General features: G+C 44.3%; 1 protein-coding gene across 2 annotated transcripts in view; it reads right to left on the reverse strand.

Annotated features, from left to right (window-relative positions):
- Positions 1-22874, reverse strand: part of fstl4 (follistatin-like 4) — a 221309-nt gene that overhangs the window by 124101 nt on the left and 74334 nt on the right. For both annotated transcript variants that reach the window (XM_030438789.1, XM_030438788.1), the window contains exon 4: positions 5465-5707. In XM_030438789.1, coding sequence (XP_030294649.1) covers positions 5465-5707 — 243 coding nt within the window. The remainder of the gene's footprint in view (positions 1-5464; positions 5708-22874) is intronic.

Here is a 22874-nt window from a genome sequence, read left to right on the forward strand (position 1 = left end):
CATGTAGAGCGACCAGACGTGATCATATGAAATCAAATGAACCAATGAAAATGAATATCTGAATATGTTTTGATGAAGGTTCTCAGTCATCCAATCTTGGTGCTATATCGTCTGCAACTGGGCTTGATTCAGTTTCTTGAAGACGTTTCCCCTCTCGTCCAAGAGGCTTCTTCAGTTCTAACTAACCGGAGAGGAGTTAGCTGGATTTCTAAACTCTGTGTGGGAGTGTGACTGACAGAGTCGTTAAGGACACCTATGAGCGCTGAGTTTCAGAGTCGTTAGGGCCACTTGTGATTTGTTGGACAAACCGGCCTTCATCATCCGTATATGTAATGTATTAATTTGAAAACACTTTCCAGATGCAACCCAACATACCAAGTTCTCACACCAAGAGATAGAGATGTATGTGTGTCTTCCACTCTGCCATCTTTGTAGTTGAGACATGATCAAGTTCTTAAACTACTTGGTTAAGGTCATGGAATGATGGTTTTCATAGCTTAAGCAAGGGTCAACATTGATGGGTGGTGAGAGATGAGGCATGAAACCCAATGTCTAAATCAAGAACTCCAGCTCATCCACCATCTCGACCTTCAGACTGGTTTGTGGCTTTGACGCTGAGCACAATCATCAGTTGTTGTTTTTTTTTACGATGTCCAGACAAAAGCCCAACGCTGCCAAGAAGTCAATCCCATCTTAAAACATGTCAGCTCATACAATCATAGGTTTCAATATGTCTCTGTTGGCATGTAACCTTTTCTGTCCTGATAATTCGGGGAAAATTCAAAAAGGGAAAAAATACGATACACAGATTATAATGCATGGTTGAGTCTGAAAAGTCAAGGGGTGGCACTGTCTCTCTATTAAAAGGTATTATCATTTTTATGGCATCAATTATTCCTCGGTGAGGGGAGGGAGGTGTCATTTTTCACATGGTGAAAAAAAAACCCGACGACATCCTCAAGGAAAACCCTTTTTATGACTTTGTGCAATTACAATGTAAATGGGTTATTAGGTTTGAGTGCAGCTGGCATATCAGTCTTTTTTATTGACAATGTGCCCCTTTTGAAGCCATTCGGGGTCAAATAACTTTTAACTTTGAAGCTGTTTATCAATTTGCCATTCTTTCGCGAGACGTGGTGACTTTCACTTTTGTGAGGCGGACACGTGCGCTTTCCGCGCTAATGCTTCGGTAGAGTCATTGTAATGTGGAAAGCTTAAGCTAGCTCAGAGTAATCTTAAAAGTGCCTCAAAGAAAACTGAATTGAACTTATTGAAAAGGTGGAATAATAAAAAAAAAATCCCTTTATCCTGTTTTGAGTCCCTACGCTGATTCATCCCTTGTTATGGCATTTTAAAAGTCTGTCTTCTTATTCCATTGTTATTCTAATATAACATTCTAATACGGGCACTTATTGTTAAATGAATATGTATTAAAGTACCAGCTAAACAGACTTTGTGTAAATACAAAGAAGCCAGTGACAGGGCAGAACAAAGAGGCCCATCCAGAGGTTTATAGTCGTCCCTAACACCTACGTGCAGTCAACTCTCCTGCCTGCCCCAAACCACAGATCCTTTTCCCCCAGCGCTACCAGGTCCTTCTATCTCTACAAAGAGAATATCTGCGTACCCACATGGATAAATTCCTTCTGCCCAACGACAATGTTTGTCTCCCTTGTTTATCTCCACTGCAGAGGAAAAAGTAAAATGAAAAAAGTTCATTAGAAACATAAAACTAAAGTAGGGGCCAGGCCTTTCCTTGAAATAGCCTTCCTTGAAAAAACATTTTCAATAAAGCTCATATGAAAACATCTGACGTTAAATACTAAGCAACAAAGAGAAGTAAACTCAGTGAATAAAGAGAGAATAACAAAGTATTGGAACACAACCAAGTACAATGCATGCCTGGCGACGACGATGTCGAGTCAATTTTATCCATACAGACGAAAATCATAAACCTTTTCCGATGATGATGATGATGACGATGGAGTACCATATAAAACTGGAATCAACGCCTCGAGGCTGCATGCCTCTGCGCACCGGTAAAGTCGCTGTTCCTGAGTTATGGCGTTAAATAAAGGCCAGACAAGTGTTTTGAATGTGACAGTGAAGTTGACCTTTGACCAAAATAATGACTTCATCATTTTCTCTCATTAGATGTGTGTGTAAAAATGGGTTGTAATTACCATATGAATTGTTGAGTAATGGCCAAAGATGAGTTTTGTGGCATTAATGACAAAGTCTGTGGAATTTGCTCGGCTAAACAGCCACCGCGTGCCGTTAATATTTCAGAATAAAAGTGTGCATGATGGATGTTCGACAGCAAGGTGTCCTTAGTCAGATGTCCTAATGACGTGGAGGTTGTGATTATGTGCCCTCTCAAAAGCTTCATGAATAAACAAATCCTTAAATGAGCTGTAAGTGGGAGCCAGTAAAGAGAGGTCAGAAAATTGTTCCTATTTCTTTTGCCAAATTTTGAGTGTTTGGCTCTGGTTGGGCAAAATGAATCAGAATAATCCAGAAAGCCTGCATAAGTTGCCAAATTCGAAACTGCGACCTTGACCGTAGCCATGAGCTGAAGGAAAATCGGCTTTCACAGCAGAGCTTTTAGGTTTTATCAAATTTGGAAAAAAAAAAAAAAAAAAAAGGCAAAAAGATTTTTGCCATGTGGCTAAATGCATAGCTGCAGGGACCCAAAGAGATCCATTTTCATCCGTGAGGGTCTGTAATAACATTTCTTGCCATCTAGCATTTAATACGCTCTAGGCTTTCAAAAATGGACCTCAAAATATATATAAACAAAGAAACAGAGAAAGAAACAGAGAAAAAAAAAAACAATTTTGTTCAAATGGAGGGAGAAAATGTAGTTGAAACCAACTCTTAACTCAATTCGTCTCGGTGAGAAATACCAGTTTGTCTACGAAATGTTTGTCGGTGCGATTACTGTTGGAGAAACGTCTTCTAGTCTTTTTACGTCGACTTAATTGATATACACCAAAGTACTGGAGCAGCTGCTAAATGAAACACTGACACAAACTCCGTTCGTAGAGCAACGGGGAAAAGATGTCAAGGTGGCTTTGCCGCAGCGCGATACAGATGACCGGGTGAGTTACACAGGCTTTAAACCAGGATGTGTTGTTTTCAGTGAGGCAATGAGGCTGCAGCCGGGAAAACAAAAGCCGAGTAAGTCCACTAAGAGGCCTGCAGGGACGCGCACATTCCCAGAGACAACTGCTGCACCTCCTCTGTAGTTCATCTGCTATTCATATATTAAAAGAAAACAATAATTATGAGTAATGACTCTGGCACAGCACTGTGAGAAATGCTTCCCAATGATGTCTTTGTACGTCAGGTGCAATAATTACCTCCCAATTACACAGACACACACACACACGCATGATTCCCGTGACGTCTGACTGATTTCCAGCATTTTCCATCTCCTGCTGGTTTGCATTCAGACAACTTGAGTTTAAGCCTAATGTGCCGACTGAACATCCCTAATGTGGATTAGTTATGCATGGTGGTATCTGCCAGGAAGCCTCCCTCCCCTCCCCTTCCCTAATGTGATACGACTAAAAGTGCTGCCATGTCTGCGTGCGCGAGTGTGTGTGTTTTTTTTTAAGCACCGCGCCGACATGAAACCATGCACTCTAAATAACTATAGCCTTACTTTCTATTTTTACATCCGCACTCTGAGGGATTATACGAGATGTTCCATACAAGTCTGACCTGGAAAAGTGCATTTAAAGAGGGGGAGGGGGACGCCAACATTTTAAAATGTACATATTACTTGCATGCTTGCAGTATTTGAAAGTTGTTAATACTTGAAATGAGTGGGAGCCCTCTGTAGCCCTGCTACCTTTAAAATCGAAGATGATGAAGCAGCCAAGCTGTTTCTTGGGTAATAATGCTGACTGTTCATGCTGAGGGCGCACTTCTGCTAATGAGCGATAGTCAAGGAGTGAAGATTCTAAAGATTTACTATAGAGAACTGGTGATCCACAGTAACCTGGTGGTGATTTGTGAGTGCCAGGGTATTGATATTAGTGGTAGATAAAGGAGAGACTGACTCAGAAGTGCATGTGCATATACAGCGTGAACTCATATGGCACTGACGCCAGATCTGCTTTATGAAACAAGACGTTTGGATTATCAGATTCACATCCCGTTCGGGACATCTGAACAGCGCTCTGACATTGTTTACCTTCTCAATGAAAACTCACATTTAGATTCAGGTCGATAATTAAATAAACTTGAACCGCTTTAAAAGATCTGGATGCCGGCATTTGTGACTGCAGAGTAAGTGTGCTGACTTGAACCCGAGTTGAGGAACGTGATTACAGCAGCGGGGCGTGCAGAGGAGAGGAATACAGAACGAGATGCTTACTGTCTGAGTGCCTCGCCGTCGTTTTCCCAGACAAGCTCGACCCTGAGCCCCGGCCCCCTCGCTGCCAAACTTCCAACGATTTCACTCTTTCATTCATCTCGATTGAAAAGGTGGCTGACAGTAACAGCGTGATTTCCAGAGTGATTGATGCCCGCGACAAGAGCTCGACAGCAGCACCGCACAACAAAATAATTGTGTTTGTCGGTACACCTCCGTTTCTGTTTAGTGTTTCGACATCAGACTAAAAGTCAGAACATCACTGCAGACTTCAAATTGCTCGTAAGTATGCCTCACAGGCACCAGATCATCATTTGAGGGCAATTCTCACTCACAGAAGGCATCAAAGCGACCTGTACTGTACTCAGTGATGCAATCAGACATGAAGACAAACAGCCCCGCTGCAGCGTCGCTGTGTACCGGTGGTAGAGCGGCAAATAAAAATTTCAGTTTCACTTGGTATCACTTAATCTCTCATTCAATTATTTTCTTAAATCAAATGCAGTATTTCTATACATCAAACAGCTGGAGTTGTTTAATTTCAAATAAATATGCAAATATGAACAATATGAATTTATATATTTTGCAACTACTAGGGACGATTACCCCAACAGTACTTTGAGACAGCCGCAGAGCAAACACCATCAGTGCTAATTTTGCCTTTTCACCAAGCCAGCTTTAAAAAAAAAAAACTTGCTAATCAGGGTAATTGTCCCTCAAACTCAACCAGAATTCAATGCTTTCAGAGGTTTTCAGCGTCATCACGTGGTGGGATGAGTGATTGACGGATTGGAAAAATGTTTTCCCCTCATCAGCAAAAAGCAAGCTGACATTTCAACCACACCTGATGCGACGCAACGGAGGGCTAATGGCGAAACTGTGGAGAACCACCTGCACTAATCACATCACGGCCGTGACATACAGACGTCCTTTGTGTTATTTATTAATCCCAATTATGACAAAGCAGCCCAGTTAATTGGACTGTGCTGCTGCCGGTACCTTGGAAGAACCTGCGAAACAAAGTCTGTTTTACAGCGCACAGGGGCCCTCTGCAGTGTCGCTGCATCGGTGTTCCAGTGGTACCTTTAAAGAAGCAGTCCTTGCTGTGCACCACGTAGATCCGTCTCCTCTCCAGGCAGGCGGTGCGGTAGACCTCGCAGTGGTTCTCGTAGAACCTGCCGTCCGAGCCACACACCGGCACGAAGGAGGGCCGGCATTTCTCCTGGCAGACACACTCGGCGCGGCCGGTTTCTGCCATCAGCACACACTGTCGACCCCTCCCACAGTAAGTCCTCCGGCAGGGATCTCCGTCTGGGTCGGAGAGGGCTGGAGGAGCGAGAGAGAAAAAAGGGTTTATACAGGGAAGGGTTGAAGAGTAAATAAGAAAGTTCATAAATCCACAATTTGACATTTTTACTTTTTTTTTTTAACGCTCTGGATCCGAGCTACAAAGACAGGTAGGCCTACAAGATAGAGATCAGCTGTGAAGTAAACATGCACCTGTCTTGATCGATTTCCAGCAGATTCACCCTAAATGAAAATAAAAATTAATGTGTCTGGAACTGTGTATATATACAGTTGTATTCCAACAGATGCTGCATGAAACTTAATAATAATTACAACAGAGCAACAGGATGAATTATGCATAATGCACCCGAAATAGCAGAGGCGGAAACTCACGCCAAACACCTCCAGTGTAGATCTCAGTGCTAACACAGCGCTAACAAGGAAAGTCTTTTTTTTTTTTTTAAACAAAATGTAACTCCATACAAACCAAACAGCCAGGTGTCCTCATTATCACCTCTCAGCACTGATTCACACACACATTTGATGTGCACATCAGTATATAAACACACAGAGGTATGCGTACCTGAGCGCGTGTAGGTGCACTCCAAACTCAAGTAGAGCTCACACACAGGCTGCCTCACCGACTCCTGCCCCCGTCTACACACTCACACTCACACTCACGCAGTCCACCGACTTCATAACAACCGCTGCTTGTGCCAACTCCTTCCCCGCTTGCACACACACACACACACGCAGGCACAAATGCACTAGCTAAGCATTCCCCATCATCACCACTCACAGCGTAGGACACCTCACTTCTTCCCCCTGATTTAATCTATTTGCACTTAAAGCAAGTCAAAAAGCTGCTGATCCAGCCGGACGCTCCACCTTGGATTGATCTTTTCCCGACTCCTTGAGCTTTACCGGGACCCCCGCCCACTCTCTCGCTGTGATCCGAGAGTTGGATTTATGGACCCGTGTGCCTTTGGGGTGATCGCAAGAAAAGAATAAAAAAAAGGTACAAGCCGAGCATTTGGTGACTGTCAAGCCCATCTGGTAAAAGTCAGTGGTAATGAAGTCAACATGAAAATGATTCATATGATCATGAGAGAGCTCAATCAGTGCTGGCAAACGTGAGCGACTCCTCCGCAGGCACCCACGTACTGCTGAACTCACCAGCAGAGGAGCAACTCCAGTTCAGATTTGATTTATACTAAAGATAGTTGTGTATTTATACAAAAAATACATTCTGACGTGCAACTAAATTCAGTCAGATTTATCTGTTCTAAGGGAAATTAAGTTTTCTTCCAACGTTTTCTTTGTTACAGCTGTTGGGAGACCCCTTCTCAACCCCCGCGCTCCCACACAATACTGCACACACTGTTACAGAAAATACAAATATGTTTAAAACATTGCTGACTGTGGCTGGCTGTTTGTGCTTCACTACCTGCCATACTATGGCCATGAACTTTGGGTCATGACCGAAAGAATAAGATCCCGGATACAAGCGGCCGAAATGAGTTTCCTCCGCAGGGTGGCAGGGCGCTCCCTTAGAGATAGGGTGAAGAGCTCTGTCACCCGGGAGGAGCTCGGAGTAGAGCCGCTGCTCCTCCACATCGAGAGGAGCCAGCTGAGGTGGCTCGGGCATCTGTTTCGGATGCCCCCGGGACGCCTCCCTCGGGAGGTGTTCCTGGCATGTCCCTCCGGGAGGAGACCCCGAGGAAGACCCAGGACACGCTGGTGTGACTATGTCGCCCAGCTGGCCTGGGAACGCCTTGGGGTCCTCCCGGAAGAGCTGGAGGCAGTGTCCGGGGAGAGGGAAGTCTGGGTGTCCCTGCTAAGGCAGCTGCCCCCGCGACCCGGCCCCGGATAAGCGGATGAAAATGGATGGATGGATGGATGGATACCTGCCATACTGAGATCAAATAAAAAAATTTAAAAAACTCACGACTTGTTGTAAAAGCAAAGCTTCACCTGTGATTGACTCTGGTGAGCTTACGATCTGTTTCTTCTTTTTTTAACACCTCGAGCACTTTGACTATGTTTTATCAGCTTTGATGTTAACAAGCTGCATTATTTGCTATAGAATCCGGGGTGAATGTAAAGCATTGTGAGAAGCAAACCGCTCCACGTGACTAAACACCATGTCGAGGCGGAAAGAAAACAAGACTATAAAATGGTGAAAGTGATGTCATAAGTCTGACAGCCAAAGAAATAAGCATGTAGTCTAAACGAGGTCTAAAGCTGCTGCTCATAACATTACATTTCAGTTACGGGACACAGTGAAGGCTGGTTTACCATTACAAGGAGAGGAATCGCATCCCAGAGGGACTTTGTGGACTTTGTTCCAAAGCTGTTTTTGAGGCTGAGTCATTTCAGATGCCAAGAGAGGGGTCACTTCTATTATCCCTCGGCAGAATAAGGCTAAAAACCACAGTGGCTTAACTTAAAAGAGCCCAGTCCAGGCTTTTATAATCAAACTGCTGAAAACAGAAATTGAATTTGCCTGGAGTATAATCATATCTCAACTCTCAGCATATTCAATAATAGAGGTAATGCGCTGTTGTCGGAGGACAAAAGTCCCTTAATTACATAAAGGCGACTCCGGGGCCGATGTGCAGAGGCACACAAACCCGCGCACACACACACACAGAAAAAAAAAACACATTAATACACGAACACCCTCCTACTCACTTCGAGGCGTCAGTATGCAGGCGAGCACACACTCAAGTGTTCAGCCACTGTCTGATACACAACATCTGTGCTTGCAAACACAGACACATCGTCAAACACAAACACATACAGAGCCCGATGAAGCACTTAGTGCATCCATCAATTAGTGAAGATTTATATGGATTTACTTTACTAATGAACTTAGCTCAGATATTAAAATTTTTGGGAGCCACCTTCATACATTTGCACGTCACATCAGTGTAAATTAAAAGATGAAAATATTAAAATTTTTCTATGCCTATTTATGATTTAAAGATTTTTGGGTTTTTTTCAACTATGAGCAGTCAACTCCTGACTCGCCCGATTCCCTTTTTCTTTCATTCTTTGAACTACAATTAACAGCATTATATTTGTAACTTTTTGTTGAAAGGGAAAATTAATTAATTAATTAATTTATTAAATGAGAACAGGAAATGCATTGATTGATACATTGCTAATAACAATAAGCTATTTTAATGGAGAACTTCAGCTCCGTGCATCTGGGAATTCTTATTGTGAGGAGTCTGCCTGTAATACGCTGAGATTGACATGTGAGTTGGAATAAAAAGTTAACTGCTCTGGTTTAGACAATGGTATCCTTATCCTCGCATAAGGAAACGCACAACTCATAACGCTCATCTATCGTAGCCCCATACAGCAAACCATCGCTGCGGCTCTTAAAGAGGCATGGCGGTACACGTCATGATGATGACGTCTATGTGTTTTCAAGGTGTTTCCCAGGTGTCCCCCCTGTCAATCTAAACCCGCAGACAGTTTATAATGATATGGATGCTGTATAGTGATTGAGATCCTGACCCACCAAACATCCTGGAAAGTGACAAAGTTACGTGTTTCGCGCTAAATTGCATAATTACATAATCGGCATCAGTAAACTGGACGCTGTCCCACTCTCTCGCTCGCGCAAATGGAAGCTTTTTTCTGGGGGAAAGTTCACTGAAGTCTCGGTCTGGAGTACTGACCGTCGTGGTGGTTTATTTTCATCACAAACACTCGGTGAGTTAATTTTCTTTGCCGGTGACAGACGCTGTTTTTCAGGCAGAAATGTGAGGAAGAGTCGGGAGGACAGACAGGAGGACAGACAGGAGGACAGGCGCTTCTCAATGAATAACTGCAGTATTTCTTTACTCATAAAAGCTACGTTACTTTAGTTTGGTCAAGTAACGTTGCTTTGTGGGACGTTTCTCTTTATTTAGTTGAGTGAACGACTTTTGTACCAATCAGACTTGATATGCAGAGCCGGCTTATCCACTTGGTACCACTGACTACCTCTTCCTCCTGATTAAGTATTCGGAATCTGCTCGACGAAGCTGAGGGGTTGGGGTTGTGCCAGGTAACTGCCCCGAGGGAGGCGCGGGGAGGAGGGGGAGAGTAAGACAGACTCAATTCCTTTTTATCCAGTTTACTAATTGTTCTGCATGTCTCGGCAAAGCATCTGTGGGAAATGCAAAGTAGCCCGGCTCCCTGGCGACCTTGCTGTTCATGTCAAGGTCGGGGACGATTACAAGATCGTTTGTATTCTCCAAGCGTGGGAGATTAAACGCTTAGCAACAACCGTCCGGCGGCAGTTACCCACCGGTGGCTGCTCTCCCTTCTCCCCGCTGCTCGTGTTTGCTCCCTCCCTGCCTCTCCTTTCAGTCTGTCAGCCCCCGCGCACTTTCACATTTTGCAGGAAGAAAGGAGTACATGAGTGGCGACCGCTCGAACAACAGAAACAATAGGGGCGTAAAAAAGTTACATCCACAATGCGCGAGCAGTCTGACATTTAGCTAAGTCCTGGTGCGCGCGCTCATCCTCGCTGTAAGCCCTTTGTCTCGCATTCTCTCGGACCATGTTGGCTGCAATTGTGGTCTGCTTAAGAGGCTAAAAGTGTCATTTGATAATCCTCCCTGTCTAAGCTGCAGGCGCGGTGCTTATGAATGACTCTTACAAGTTCAGACGCTCCGGGTTGCCAAGACAATGCCTGGCTGACCATCCGGTGTCAAGCCTCAGATCCAGTCACTCTGGTCCTTCCTCTTTTATTCTTCATTGGGGTCCTCTGTCTTTTTTCCTTTTATTTTTCTGTGCATGTGTACACTTTGTCTCTTTCTCCGTTGCGGTCTGGTGGCGAGCTCTTCCGCACTTCAGGGAAACTGAGACCGGGCATTGTCCACTACAATCAGAGATTTCCAGGACGCGTCGTGCGAGGGACGCTGTCGATAATTGCGCGGGCGCATGAGGGATTTGTACAAAGTGTTAAGACCATTTCGCTTTATCGTTCTGACATTTTTCGACAGACAAAGATAAGTTTCCCCTTTTATCTCCTTTTATGCGGAGCCTAAGTGGATGAGAGCGTAACTGGAGGCACCGCACGGCACCGCATAGCTGTCTGCCTGACTGACTGCCTTTTCATTTGTCTGGAGAAGCTACAATCTTGCCGGTCTCAGCCCCTCGCTGCATCATTGTGATGAAGCCGTTGGTTATTCGAATCCGGCGCGGGGCGTACAATCTGTATGCGCGTAATCACAAACGCACTGTAGAAAACACAGCTAACACACAGGCAGAGAAAAGAGAGAGTCAATATGTCACTTCACTCTGGAAGCAAAGCACTTGTCTAAACCCTCGCTCTGTTTAGCAAGTAAAATATGCCTCGATATATTTATACCTGAGGCTAGACTCTCAAGCTTTTCAAATCCTTTTAACATTTAAAGGCAATCACGCCAAACATTATTTATTTTGTGTTTAATCCAGCGCCGCAGAGGGAGAGTTTGTTTTGTCTGATTTTGGATACGCTCTCCTCGGAGAGACGGAGGGCCACTGCCGAGCGTCTTACTAATTAGACTGGAAGAACATTTGCCCTGCTGATGTGGGACTTGCCGCCTGCAGCGCTAACATGTTATAAACCGCCCTGATCCATCGAAACTCACACAAGCTGCAATCACAAACCCTTCAGGATACCAGCGTGTGACATTTACAGAAACAGAGCTTGGACACATTCTTTTTTATGCCCGCAGAAGGCGGCTTTTGTTCGATGTAGTTCAGCCCCGTGAGTGTGCTCGCGTCGTCTTTTTTCCTTTATACTTGCGCGAGTACAGTTGTGCAGCACGCGTGTAAAACACTTGCGCTCATGTCTATGCGTTCCTCAGCCCGAAAAAAAAAAACAGAAAAAAAAGCTCTGTCACATCTGCTGATCCTACAGATCATTCTGTTTGCTCTGAAGCAGCTGTAGATAATTAAATTCAGAGACGCGCCGTCAAACACTGTCTCCCCTGTGCCGCGCAGTCGGACAAAGCGCTTCTGACATGCACGCTGCGCCGGAATATCAATGGACAACAGGAGCCCTTTGGTGCTACTGTAGGTGAGAGACACCGTGGTACAGACACAGGAACATTTGAGAACACACTGTCCATTTTGCTGCATTGTACCGAAGTGACGGCACATTTTTCTGAGCACACTAACTACTTTACAAATAACCAGACACAGAATGTACTGTAGAGTTTATCTTTCATTTTTTTTAGCCTGATACACATTTTTGTGGGGTTTTTTTCCCCCCCACTAAGACCTGACAATGTACTCTAATCGCTCTCCCATGACTTTTTCCAGAGCATCTTTTAGTTGAAGTAGAAGTATGCACATCCTTCGACCCAGCATTTTGCATGTATTTACTAACACGACGACAGACGCTAACATTGCTGTCTGATATTCTCAAACCAAAATCCAGAAAATAACTTTGCATCACCTTGTTTCTTTGCCTCAGTTCATCTTTTAGGACGTGCAACGGGAACATTACTGAAATATACAAAGACTAGAAACCTCACACATAAGGACTATTTCCTTCAACAGACCGGGTTTTATTAGCCGCGACTTTCAGAATGGACTGGGGACGACAGGTAATCGAATGATAAAGGGGGGAGGCATCAACCAGAGAACTTGGTCGGAGAAACGTTTCTTTCTGGAGGAAGCCAGCAGTCTGTGGAAGCCTCGTCGCCACCAGAACAGCCCCGAGCGAAGCGAATAACAGGCTGACCACGCAACACATCGCGACAGGATCTCCAGGCAGACGCGACCGCGACACACGTGGTTTCAGATGCAAACAGAGCTAATGACTGTGAACTCTAGAGGTACTTTGGTGGCAGTGTATACTAGAGGGTTGACATGCAATGGTATAAAGTAAGTAATAGGGGAAGAAAATACTGCAACAGAGTCCATCTTCCATCGTTCAGCCAATGTTGTCCTCAGGTGGCAATAGAGAAAAAGGTCAGGACATCGGTTTCTGGGCATCAGAGATCGATGTTCTAACCTTTTCATGGCAATCCATAGTTCTTGAGATGTATCAGTCTGGACAAAATGTACGGACTAGTAGACTGAGAGCAAAACTGCCCAGACAGAAAGTAAACCTGACTTTGAAACACCCCGTCTCCTCCTGACTCGCTCAGGACACGCGAGACGACCGCAGGGACGCGACTACATGAGCTAACCCGAGAGGATAATTAGATTTAACATAAACTTTGTCCCAGAGCCATCTTTCTCCATTAAGTGCTGCAAATTACCTATTACCTCCATGACCTCTTTTTAATGGCAGGTCAGCCATGTGATTGGATTGATGGTCACTGACAACCTTTCAGCAGTCAAATCGCGGAACAGATCTTCCGGTATGTGGGCGCTGTTGATAACTGTCTGGGTTTCGGACCGTAATGTGAACGTAAAAACAATATACTGTAACTCTTATTTCTCTAATTTAACTATTCAGTGTTCAAGACATAGATCTATAAAGTTTGAAAGTACTGAGGACATGAATGATTGTTTGAAAGTTTGAAAGTACTGAGGACATGAATGATTGCTTGAAAGAACAAAAAATCAACCACTAAAAAGTAAAAAAACAAAACAATTAGAACTTAACCGTTCTAGCTATGACACTGCACACGACAACCAAACTACGGCCACACAGAAGTAACAATTATCTTATTTTATGGTTTTTACCCGGGTAAACCCACCATTACATCATCCATTTGTTTGTGGACTAAAGTTCGGAGTCCTTGAATCTGGTATGATGGATGTTGCCATCTTGTTTATTTCTTTTGGAGACAGAAGCAGCCATGTTTGAATAAGAGGACAGAGCTCTGGAGGGCACCGACTGGAAAAAGCGTTTCCTGCTGCTGTCTATTAACTCCACGTGGGAACACAGTTACAAAATGAACATCACACTGTGTTGAAGAAGACTTGAAACGAGCGACTGAGACCACAAACTCACCAGGAAACTGTCCGCTGAGGTCATTAATCAAGTCAGAAGTGAGGTCATTTTTTCATAACCTTACACACAGTCGGATCTCTTTTTTGAATTCTGTAGAGTCGACACCTGCAGAGAGCTAGAAAGAACGTAGGTATTTCCACATTACCTCCACCTATATGCACACCCAGAGGCTCCGTTCACTATTTACACAGTCGGTGAGTTTTACTGGTGTCAGATCTATCCAGTATCGATTTGTTTTTCGGGAAAAAGTGCCAGAAAACAATCCCCGTCAGTCGGTTTCTGCTCATTATTCCCACCACGCGAAGGAAATGCACACGTCACTGAGCCTCACTGATATCTGTAGAGGCATGGCTCAAGGTAAGACTAAAGGAAGTAATCATAGCAGATTGGGTGTACATGTGAAGTCCTTTATTAAGACACGCTGACTCTGTTTTCCTCCCACGTCTTGGTGTTTCTCCTGCTCCCCCCCCCCCCCTCCTCCACCCCTCCAGATTATTGATTGTGAAGGATGCAAAAGGAGGAGGAGAAGTAATCAGGTGAAATGAGAAGCTGGTCTCTGCTGCTCTTAAGGCAGCAGTGTGCAATCTGAGGACACTGCAGAGTTCAAACCTAGCGAGTAATTCCAAAGCTTTTCGACGCAAAATGTCATCTTGAGGCAGAGGGTGTTCAGGCGAATTAAAGAAAGCAGACAACGATAAATTGGGTCTAATAAGGGATAAACATACATATGTATCTTAATCAAAGTAATGGAAGAAAATAAGCAAAGGGTAATAAGCAGAGATGGACAAAAAAAAAAAAGCGGCAAAGTGAAGGCTGAGATGCAGAAAGAGAGAGAGAGAGAGAGAGAAAGTCGAGAGGTACGAGGCGGCAAACTGAAAGACAAAAGCACGAGTGAATGGACAGCATGTCCACTGACACAAAATGTGAAAATTCTTTGAAAAAGACTTCTTTGAGAGGCGGTAATGGAGCGGGGCAGACAGAAAGGCTGACTCAACCTCTGTATTCGGTGTGCGCCTCAGACAAAATGCCACCGGGCTCATCTGGCTGCTTTCGGCTGATAGGCCTGTATTGATCTCCTGATCCCCGTGTATCTGCAGCCGCTCCGCCGAGGGGCTCAGCTCTCTTCAAAGAGCGACCCGGGAGAGCCGCGCCCCTGCCTGCTCTCACCGCCTGCTCTCACCGCTACCTGTGGGCTCCCACATGATCCACCACATAGCAGGTAGTTGGGAATTCCTTTAGGGGGTTCAGGGGGGTAATGGTTTGTTTGTGATTGGCAACAGGCTGGGTCACAGTCCGAGCAGGCCCAGAAGATCAAACATGATAATACAACCGCCTTATTGCTTTTTTTGGAATCCGTCTGATTCGCTGAACCAGGACTGATGCTTCTATTCTCAGCACATATTGTTTGAAAAACCTTGTCGCTCGATTAGGTGACCTCACTCCAGCTTGTCTTAGAAAACTTTTTTTTTTCTGTCGCATCCACTCAAAACTCAAGGCCGCTGTTCTTTACTCCTGGCAGGTTGACATTTTTGTAACTACAAGCTTCCCACCCGACCATTGTGAAGTGGCAGATGTGCAGCTCAGATGACTCACGTTGGCCGTGAGCTGTTCCCCAGATTTCATACAAATATTCATTCACTTATTTCCATCCACTGACTCTTTTTCAGGGGTTGCTCTTGGAGCTGGAGCCGATCCAAGAACCTGCTGAGCAGCGTGTGCGAAAAATAAAAAAATAAAAAAATAAAAAAGTTTAAAAATAATGTCAGCTACAAACCAAAACATACAGCTCAAATCATATTCATGAAATGTTAGAACCAAAACGGGTGTTACAGCATTTTTTGACATTGACATGAGGAAACACGTTTTCTCCGGGCAGCGTGGAGCGCGACTGCCCACGGGGTGCGCGAATGAGAGCGGCAAAATAAAGGCAAAGTACAATCGAGGGAGGAATGAATGCAAAGAAGAAGCTGTCGAAAAAAAAAACCCTCTGGGAGTACAAGACTCTGACGGCACGGGGGAAAAACTACTGTGAGACCAGACGCGAGCGAGAATTCACACTAGGCAGCCGTCAGTCACGTGGTCACCTGGTTGTGGTACGACAGGTATCTGCTTCTCACACCGTGGGCCGCCCTCCCCAGGAGACTGAAGATGATTGGCGAGGGTGGCAAGGCTTCCTCTCGTGAAATAATGATTTTTGGATGCAGCCTCTGGGCTTCCCCCCACCAATTAAGTATGAAGAAAAGATGGAAATAATCATCGCCTGGTTATAACAGTCTGACAAACCGGGGGAGCTCCAGTCAGGGGGGGGACTCGCAAGTTTGGTAAATGAGAATTTGCAATTATTTTAATCCCGACGTTGGAGGCCACAAGGGAACTTGTGTGCTTTTGTTTTTCCAGTGGGTGGAATTCAGTATTACCGCTACAGCTCTACAGACGTGTGAAAAATACATTCAATTAAGTATCTTCATTGAAATCAAGCTAATTTCTTTTACATTATGAGTACACGCTACTTATTCTATACAGATCTCCCTCTGTTCTGGATGAAAGGACTTAATTTGATTCAGAACTTAATGAAATAACATGCTGGTATGTATGTAAGAGGATGTTTTCCGCATCCATATTCATAGATCCAAACGTTCCTACAACAGTAGTCCACACTCACGTTGAATACAAACGAACCTGAATGTCACGCTTTGTTCGGGAAAACAAATTCCACGCAGGTGTTTGTTGCGCACCATCTGCTCCGACTCCAGATCGATCAAAGTTCCAGAGTAACACTTCGCTGTTTTCCAACCCGACTCTGTTCGGGGACCTATGGAAGGCCGCCCAAGTGTTTTCATGTCTGCACGTGCCTGTAGTTGAGAAGTCTAGTTAGAAAAAAAAGGCTCCGCACAACTCGGTGAGGCTGGTTCACACCGCCTGCTATATTATTTACTACAATTTTTACCGCTGCTGCAGCTACAACTAAAGCAACAGCAATATAGCGAGCCTGAGCATCAGTCCTCTTCAGCCGCCACACTCATATTTTCACATTAACGCCAGCACGGCCAAGGATGAAATAAGCTCTCCGACGTATTGCTCTGCAGTAGCTTTGAGCGAGCATGTGAGTGTGGGGAATATAATCTCCCCTGGAAAAAAAAATAAATAAATAAATAAATAAAAAATCCTTTCACATCTAAGGAGTCTGTAGTGTACAAATGAAAAGTGTTTGAAAGGAAGAAATGTCCCTCCGGTGTCCCGTAAACAAGGCTTTGGAGCCATATGATCTCAATCTTCAAGGCCTTAATTAAACTGTCATTCCTGTTTGTGTGTCTGCTAACATGCACATTTGTGTGTGACGAAGAGAAAGAAGAGTGGTGCTTCAGTTTGTTTCCCCCTTATTAAAACATTTTGTTGTTTTTTTTTTTTTTTCCAGAGCTGCACAACCTTCCCGTGTTACGGTCCCACATCCCTGTTTATTATCAGCAGCATCTTAATCCCTTCGATCCATCTTCAGCCTCGCTGTGTATCCCTCTATTTATACATCTCTCTACAGTATGCGCTGTATTTCTGCTGACACCACACCTGCACCTCCCTCCCTGCGCCGGGCGCCCCCGACGGCCTCGCTCCCGCAGCCGAGATGACTAATAGCCCCCGCAGGGCGAGAGGCCGCGGAGGTGAGGCGCAGAGGCGAGAGAGGGAAGATCAAGGGCTAGGTGGTCTCACACGGCTTGTGAAAGCCTCCTCTGTTGGGTGGGCTTCGGCTGCTTAACGCTCAAACAGAGACGGTGATGTGAATGAAATCCTCTGTGTCCATTTAGAGGGGCGGAACATGACTGGCCACACCAGGCTTCTTATCGAAGAGCACAGAGTCATCAGATTAAAAAAAAAAAAAAGGTTCTCCATACATGGTTCTCTTATGGATTAGATGTGCACTGATTGGACTGGTCATTTATCAGATTATTTGACAGTGATGATACACGTATCTCAGAGCGCAACCGATACCGCTACTCCTAGCCGCTGCTAATTGGCCGTCTCTGTCTGCCCTATAGATTTTGTATCTTGACCTATAGCTTCCCAGGACAAACAAAATTACAGAGCAATAATGAATAGTAAATTCTAACACAGCGCTCTGTCGAATGGATAAGGCTGCTATTACTCTATTTGTCTCTAACATCAATGAATCCAACTTCTCTGAAGAAATCATCAGCAATCTTAAAGAAAAAGAACGAGCGAATCAGAAATTGCATTTGGTGCATCTCCAGCATCCTTCAATAAAACACTGCAGTTGAATGTTAGTGTGGGTTTGATCAGCTAAATGCACTCATTTAGCATAATTTACTAAATTAGTTCACAAGCTGCTGTAGCTTTAACGGACTACTTTATAACGGACTCCAGAAACATCAGACATATCGCTGTATGTTGGCAACAGGTGGGCACTCTCCAAGAAGGCTGCCTTTCTTGAAATCGACTTCTTCAGTACTTCTTGTTTTATGGAAATAACAAAAGGAAGGGATGATGAAATTTGATGCAATCACCGGCGCAAAAAGTCACGACGAAAGTGCACTAAACCTGAGTTGTCAAACCTCACGCTGATATCGCCTTGATGTTCGGATCTTGTAGTGGAATTCTCAACATTTCTGCATTACTAAAAAAGCAATTATGGGTCAGAAACGGCCGTCAAAGTAGAACACATCACATGCTCCGTCAGCCAGACCTCCTGCCTTTTAGAGACAAAACCCACTGGGGGACCTTTGATGCACGTCGTACCCCTCTGTCTTCTCACAATCCCTGTCTCCACACAGTGACTGTGCAAAAAAGGCAAAAAGCCAACTTCATCATTTCATCCTATCGGACGTTTGCGTCAAATACTGTCGTCCGTATCGTCTGAATTATTGGGAAACGGGCCCACATTTGTTTTGTCGGGTCACAGTGACCTTGATCTTTGATCCACAAAAGTAGAACCAGTTTAAGTGCCCAATCTAAAGGAAATTCCCTCAAGGCCATCCTCAGATATTGTGTTCACAAAAATGGGACAGACGGACGGACAAGCAGTCTGAAAACATAATGCCTCGGGCCGCGCTATCACTGGCACAGAGGCATCAAAATAAATAAATAAAATAAGGAGGACTGCGGTGTGTCCATCAACTTGTAATATCACAAATGTCACCACTGACAAGCTGCTATAGCTTAGACAGGAAACACTAAGGGATGATGAGTACGCTGCTGGTGTACTTTATTATATTCTCAGTCGCATAAATATCATACTATCCCCTGCTCTGGCATGATCGTTGGTACTGGAAATAAATAATAAATTGCAGAGCAGCAATTTGAATATATTTCCCAGGGACACTGGGCTGAGAGTTTGCCCCGGACATGTTTTCAAAAGCTTCCTATGACAGGAAAAAAAAATAAAACATTCACATCTGCAAGATAAAAAAAAAAAAAAAAGATTTAGAAACCGCGGCTGAAAAATGGATCGTGTTTGAGACCACCATTTGCATAAGATTGGTATTATCGAGGGGACTTCTGTCTTGGCAGACGCGGGAAGATTCACACGAGATTAAAATCCCAGATGATCTGCGCTATTATTACAAATCACTGGGCGTCCCCCAGGTGGTATCAGTCCTGTGTGAATGGAGCTTTTCACTTCACCTCATCTCGAGATCTGCGCTTGCACAGGCCGTTGAAGGGGTTGGGGATGTGTGCATGCTGAATTACCGTGTGAAGAACGTGTGCAGATGCAGATGCAGCGCGCACCCCGTTGATCTTTTTTTTTCACGCCTTTGTTTTCACAATTAATATACCTACTGCTGCAACTGCCGGCTACCTGCTGTTACCCACCTATTATTTATTTGTCAGCGAATGATTCTGCAGTGCAAACAAGCAGAGAGGATGTTTAACTAGACATCGGTGTTCTTTTGTCGAGGTTTGAGATACATTGCAGTATGCAGGGCAGCGTGATTGCAACACAGCAGTGAAGGAGTTTCAATTTGCAGCCACGCTGTCAGTCGCGTGTAGCTGCAGCCGCGGTGCTAACTGCTCACACTGGCTTACACGAACGCCCTTGCTGGACGTTAATATACTAGAAACTACAACAGATGGAGCAGCTGAGGAAACCTTTGTACACGGTTACCGAGGGGGCATTATTGGTGACGACAATGGCATTGGATGTGCTGTCACAATGCACCTGACAGTATTTGAAAAGCGCGACTTGCTGCTTGCTTGAGTGTACGTCGACTGAGTCGTGACACAACTATTCTGCACTCTTAAGGACTCAAGGTCTCTTATGCAGCTTGTGTGTTATATAACTCTTCATTAGCAACGATGTTGTAACTTTCTCTATAAAAAAAACAAGACACTTAGGGTAATTTACAGTGATCAAATTCCCGGTGAAATGTACTTTTTCAGAGGATGGGTTTCATTGTAGACGATTACATTTACTGTCTAACTGTAAAATCTCCTGCCTCCATTATAGTTATTTGGCCACATTCGAGGAATCGTTGCAATAAGCATGTGTTTATCTATGGACCAATATATCAATTTTGGAATTGTTTTACTCCCTAATATCATTATTGACATCAACCCCAAAAATCAAGCATCAGCTGGGCTGAGAAAACAGAAAAAAGAAGTACAGCGGCGGCGAGTCAGACCTAACACTACAAGGAGAGTTGATCAGATCTCATTAAGCAGAAATGAATTGGGCTCCGTCAAATTGTGGTCAGGATTCTGTATAGTGATTGAGCAGGATCCAGAAAAATCCGCTATGATTGCCAGAAAGCTGTTGAATTCAGTCGGGTTTCCTTTAGAAACAAATGATGTGAAATGCGCTGTTATGGTCTCTGTGACACTGGAGATGGTACACAGACTATTTCAAGTGTGAGGAACGAGAGGAAGATGCCATAGCCGACATAGATGGAGAGATACAGTGAGGAGACGGATGATAAAGACAAAAACAGCAGGATGAAGGAGACGGGAGAAGATGGAGACAAATGATTCAACTTGGAACAGAAAGCCCCTCAGAAGCCTGAGGAATCCAGAAGGCTGCATGGGCCTTTATGGACTATCTCTATGAAACATGAAGAGACAAAAAGCTGGACCAAGTTTTGCCACATAGGTTCCCTGCGGTTCCCCAACACTGTGGGCCAGGAAGCGCACTGGCTTCTGCCTACTGATTCTTGGTTTTTGTTACGGAACACATCATCACCAAGAGCACTGCCAGACTAAACTAAGGCCACGGCAGCTGAGACAAAAAAAGCATGTCAAAGGACCATTTACATAAAATCCATTTCACAACTGGTCTCTGAATGTAAGTCAGCTTTTAAAAAAATCTATCAATGAAATGACCTAGAAAAATGATACGCAAAAAACACATTTAGATTCAAGGATAAAACACAGTGCAGGGAGGCACAGTGGGCATTGAAATGATGTGACTCATATACTTTGGCATTCACAGTCACCAAGGCTCCCAGCTGAACACGGGTCCAGTTCACAGAGAAACTTGTTAGACGGTGATTTCCATCACCGCCAACTGATGGAGAATCTTTTTGGAAAAGAACGGTGTTCATCCCTCGATCCCTTCTCGTTTCCTGAACCTTTGTGAGTACTAGTAAACAGAGCTGTAACATTCTGTTGATTAGTCAGACGAAGGAAAATTGAGAAGAAGAAAAAGACAAAGAAGACGACAAAGAAAAAGAAGAAGAAGAAGAAGAAGAAGGCGTCTTTGCTCACTACAACTTACCCCTTTTTTTTTACCCTCAGATGTGCAGAAACTACACGTCTTTGAACTAAATAAAATGTGAAATTATCCATTATCTCATCAGTATCGACCATAAAAAGTGGGTAATCACCGGTTTTTGGTATTGACATTGAAGAAAACATATCATGCATCACTATCCTATTAGAGGATGAAAATATTTGTTGGCTGCAGTCGTCTGATAAATGGTTGTGCGCTCATCGTTTCTGTGCTTTCATGAGAAAAATGAAGTCATGGCCAAGTGACAGAACACCAAATTATCCCAAACAGAGGGAGCAGAGTTTAAAAGATGAAACACTTTTGATGGCGCCATCGCTGCTCCGACGGCATATTCCAACTCAAACCTGATGCTTTTCAGGTCAACAGTCAAATTGGTGACCGGAGCTAACCCCAGCAGTCACTCGACTAACCCCAGACAGGTAAAGACAGAGCCACAAACGGATCAGCCCAGAATTAGAAGTACTGAATAATACATTAACACTTTTACCGTCTTATACAACTGACAGGTCTTATGTTTAAATGATGATTCGCCTCAAGGTACCCAGGAGACATAATGGAGAAAAATAGTCAGATATATGATTCTTTCCCTTTTTGGATTCAAATCATCAGTAGAGAACAAAAAACAACAACAACAAAAAAGCAGAGAAAGAGTCACGCACACAAAAACACAAAATAAACACGCACAAAGAAAACAACCAGACACAACCACGACCAAAAAAGGAAGCTAATGAATAAATAAAGCAAAAAAAAAAAAGACTACCATCTAAAATAGCTCTGACCGAGGCCGGCCCGGGGAGAGGCGCTCGGTGAGCGATCTCATCAGTGCTGCTGTCGGGTCCGCTCAGTGGTCGGGAGAGCCGCCGCGGTGTTGACAGCTGGCTGTCATTACTCCAGAAGTGAGGGGTGACAGCAGGACAGGAAGAAGAAAGAGACAGCAGACAAAGGGAGGGAGGTGGGAGGGGAGCGATGAGATGAGAGGCCAGAGGAAGCAAAGAAAACAAAGGAAGAAAGGAGGTGGAAGGGGAGGTGAGGGTGGACAGGAGTGAAGGGTGATCTCTTGACCTTGATGGATTTGGGCCAGTAGTCCATTCCCGGGTGCTTGAATCCGGTTGGGTTCCTTCTTTGTCAGTGCAGCGTTTTATAAAGCAGCTGACATATGCCTTGTCTATTACTGTTTCTAGTGTCTCTGATCACTGTATGTATTTTGATGTAGATCCATAATGAAATGAAGAACAAGACATCGTCTATTTTTACGATATTATGCAGATTTCGTGACCACGGCGGAGATGTAAACTCTCACGTTTCTTTTTTTTCCTCGTCAACACCTTTCATATACAGCTTTGCATCCCATTTTTCAAATGTTACATTTTGCACTCCGCCTGCCAGCCCTCACACCTTTGCGCCGCCTGTTTTCATCTCACAAAAGCCCATTTGCATTCAAATGAATTTTAATGACTTTGGAAAAAAGTGTTTACTTTTTAGGCCCTGCATCTAAATGATTACTCAAATTG

This window comes from Sparus aurata, chromosome 13 (genome assembly GCF_900880675.1).
Source record: "Sparus aurata chromosome 13, fSpaAur1.1, whole genome shotgun sequence".
Taxonomy (NCBI): Eukaryota; Metazoa; Chordata; class Actinopteri; order Spariformes; family Sparidae; genus Sparus; species Sparus aurata.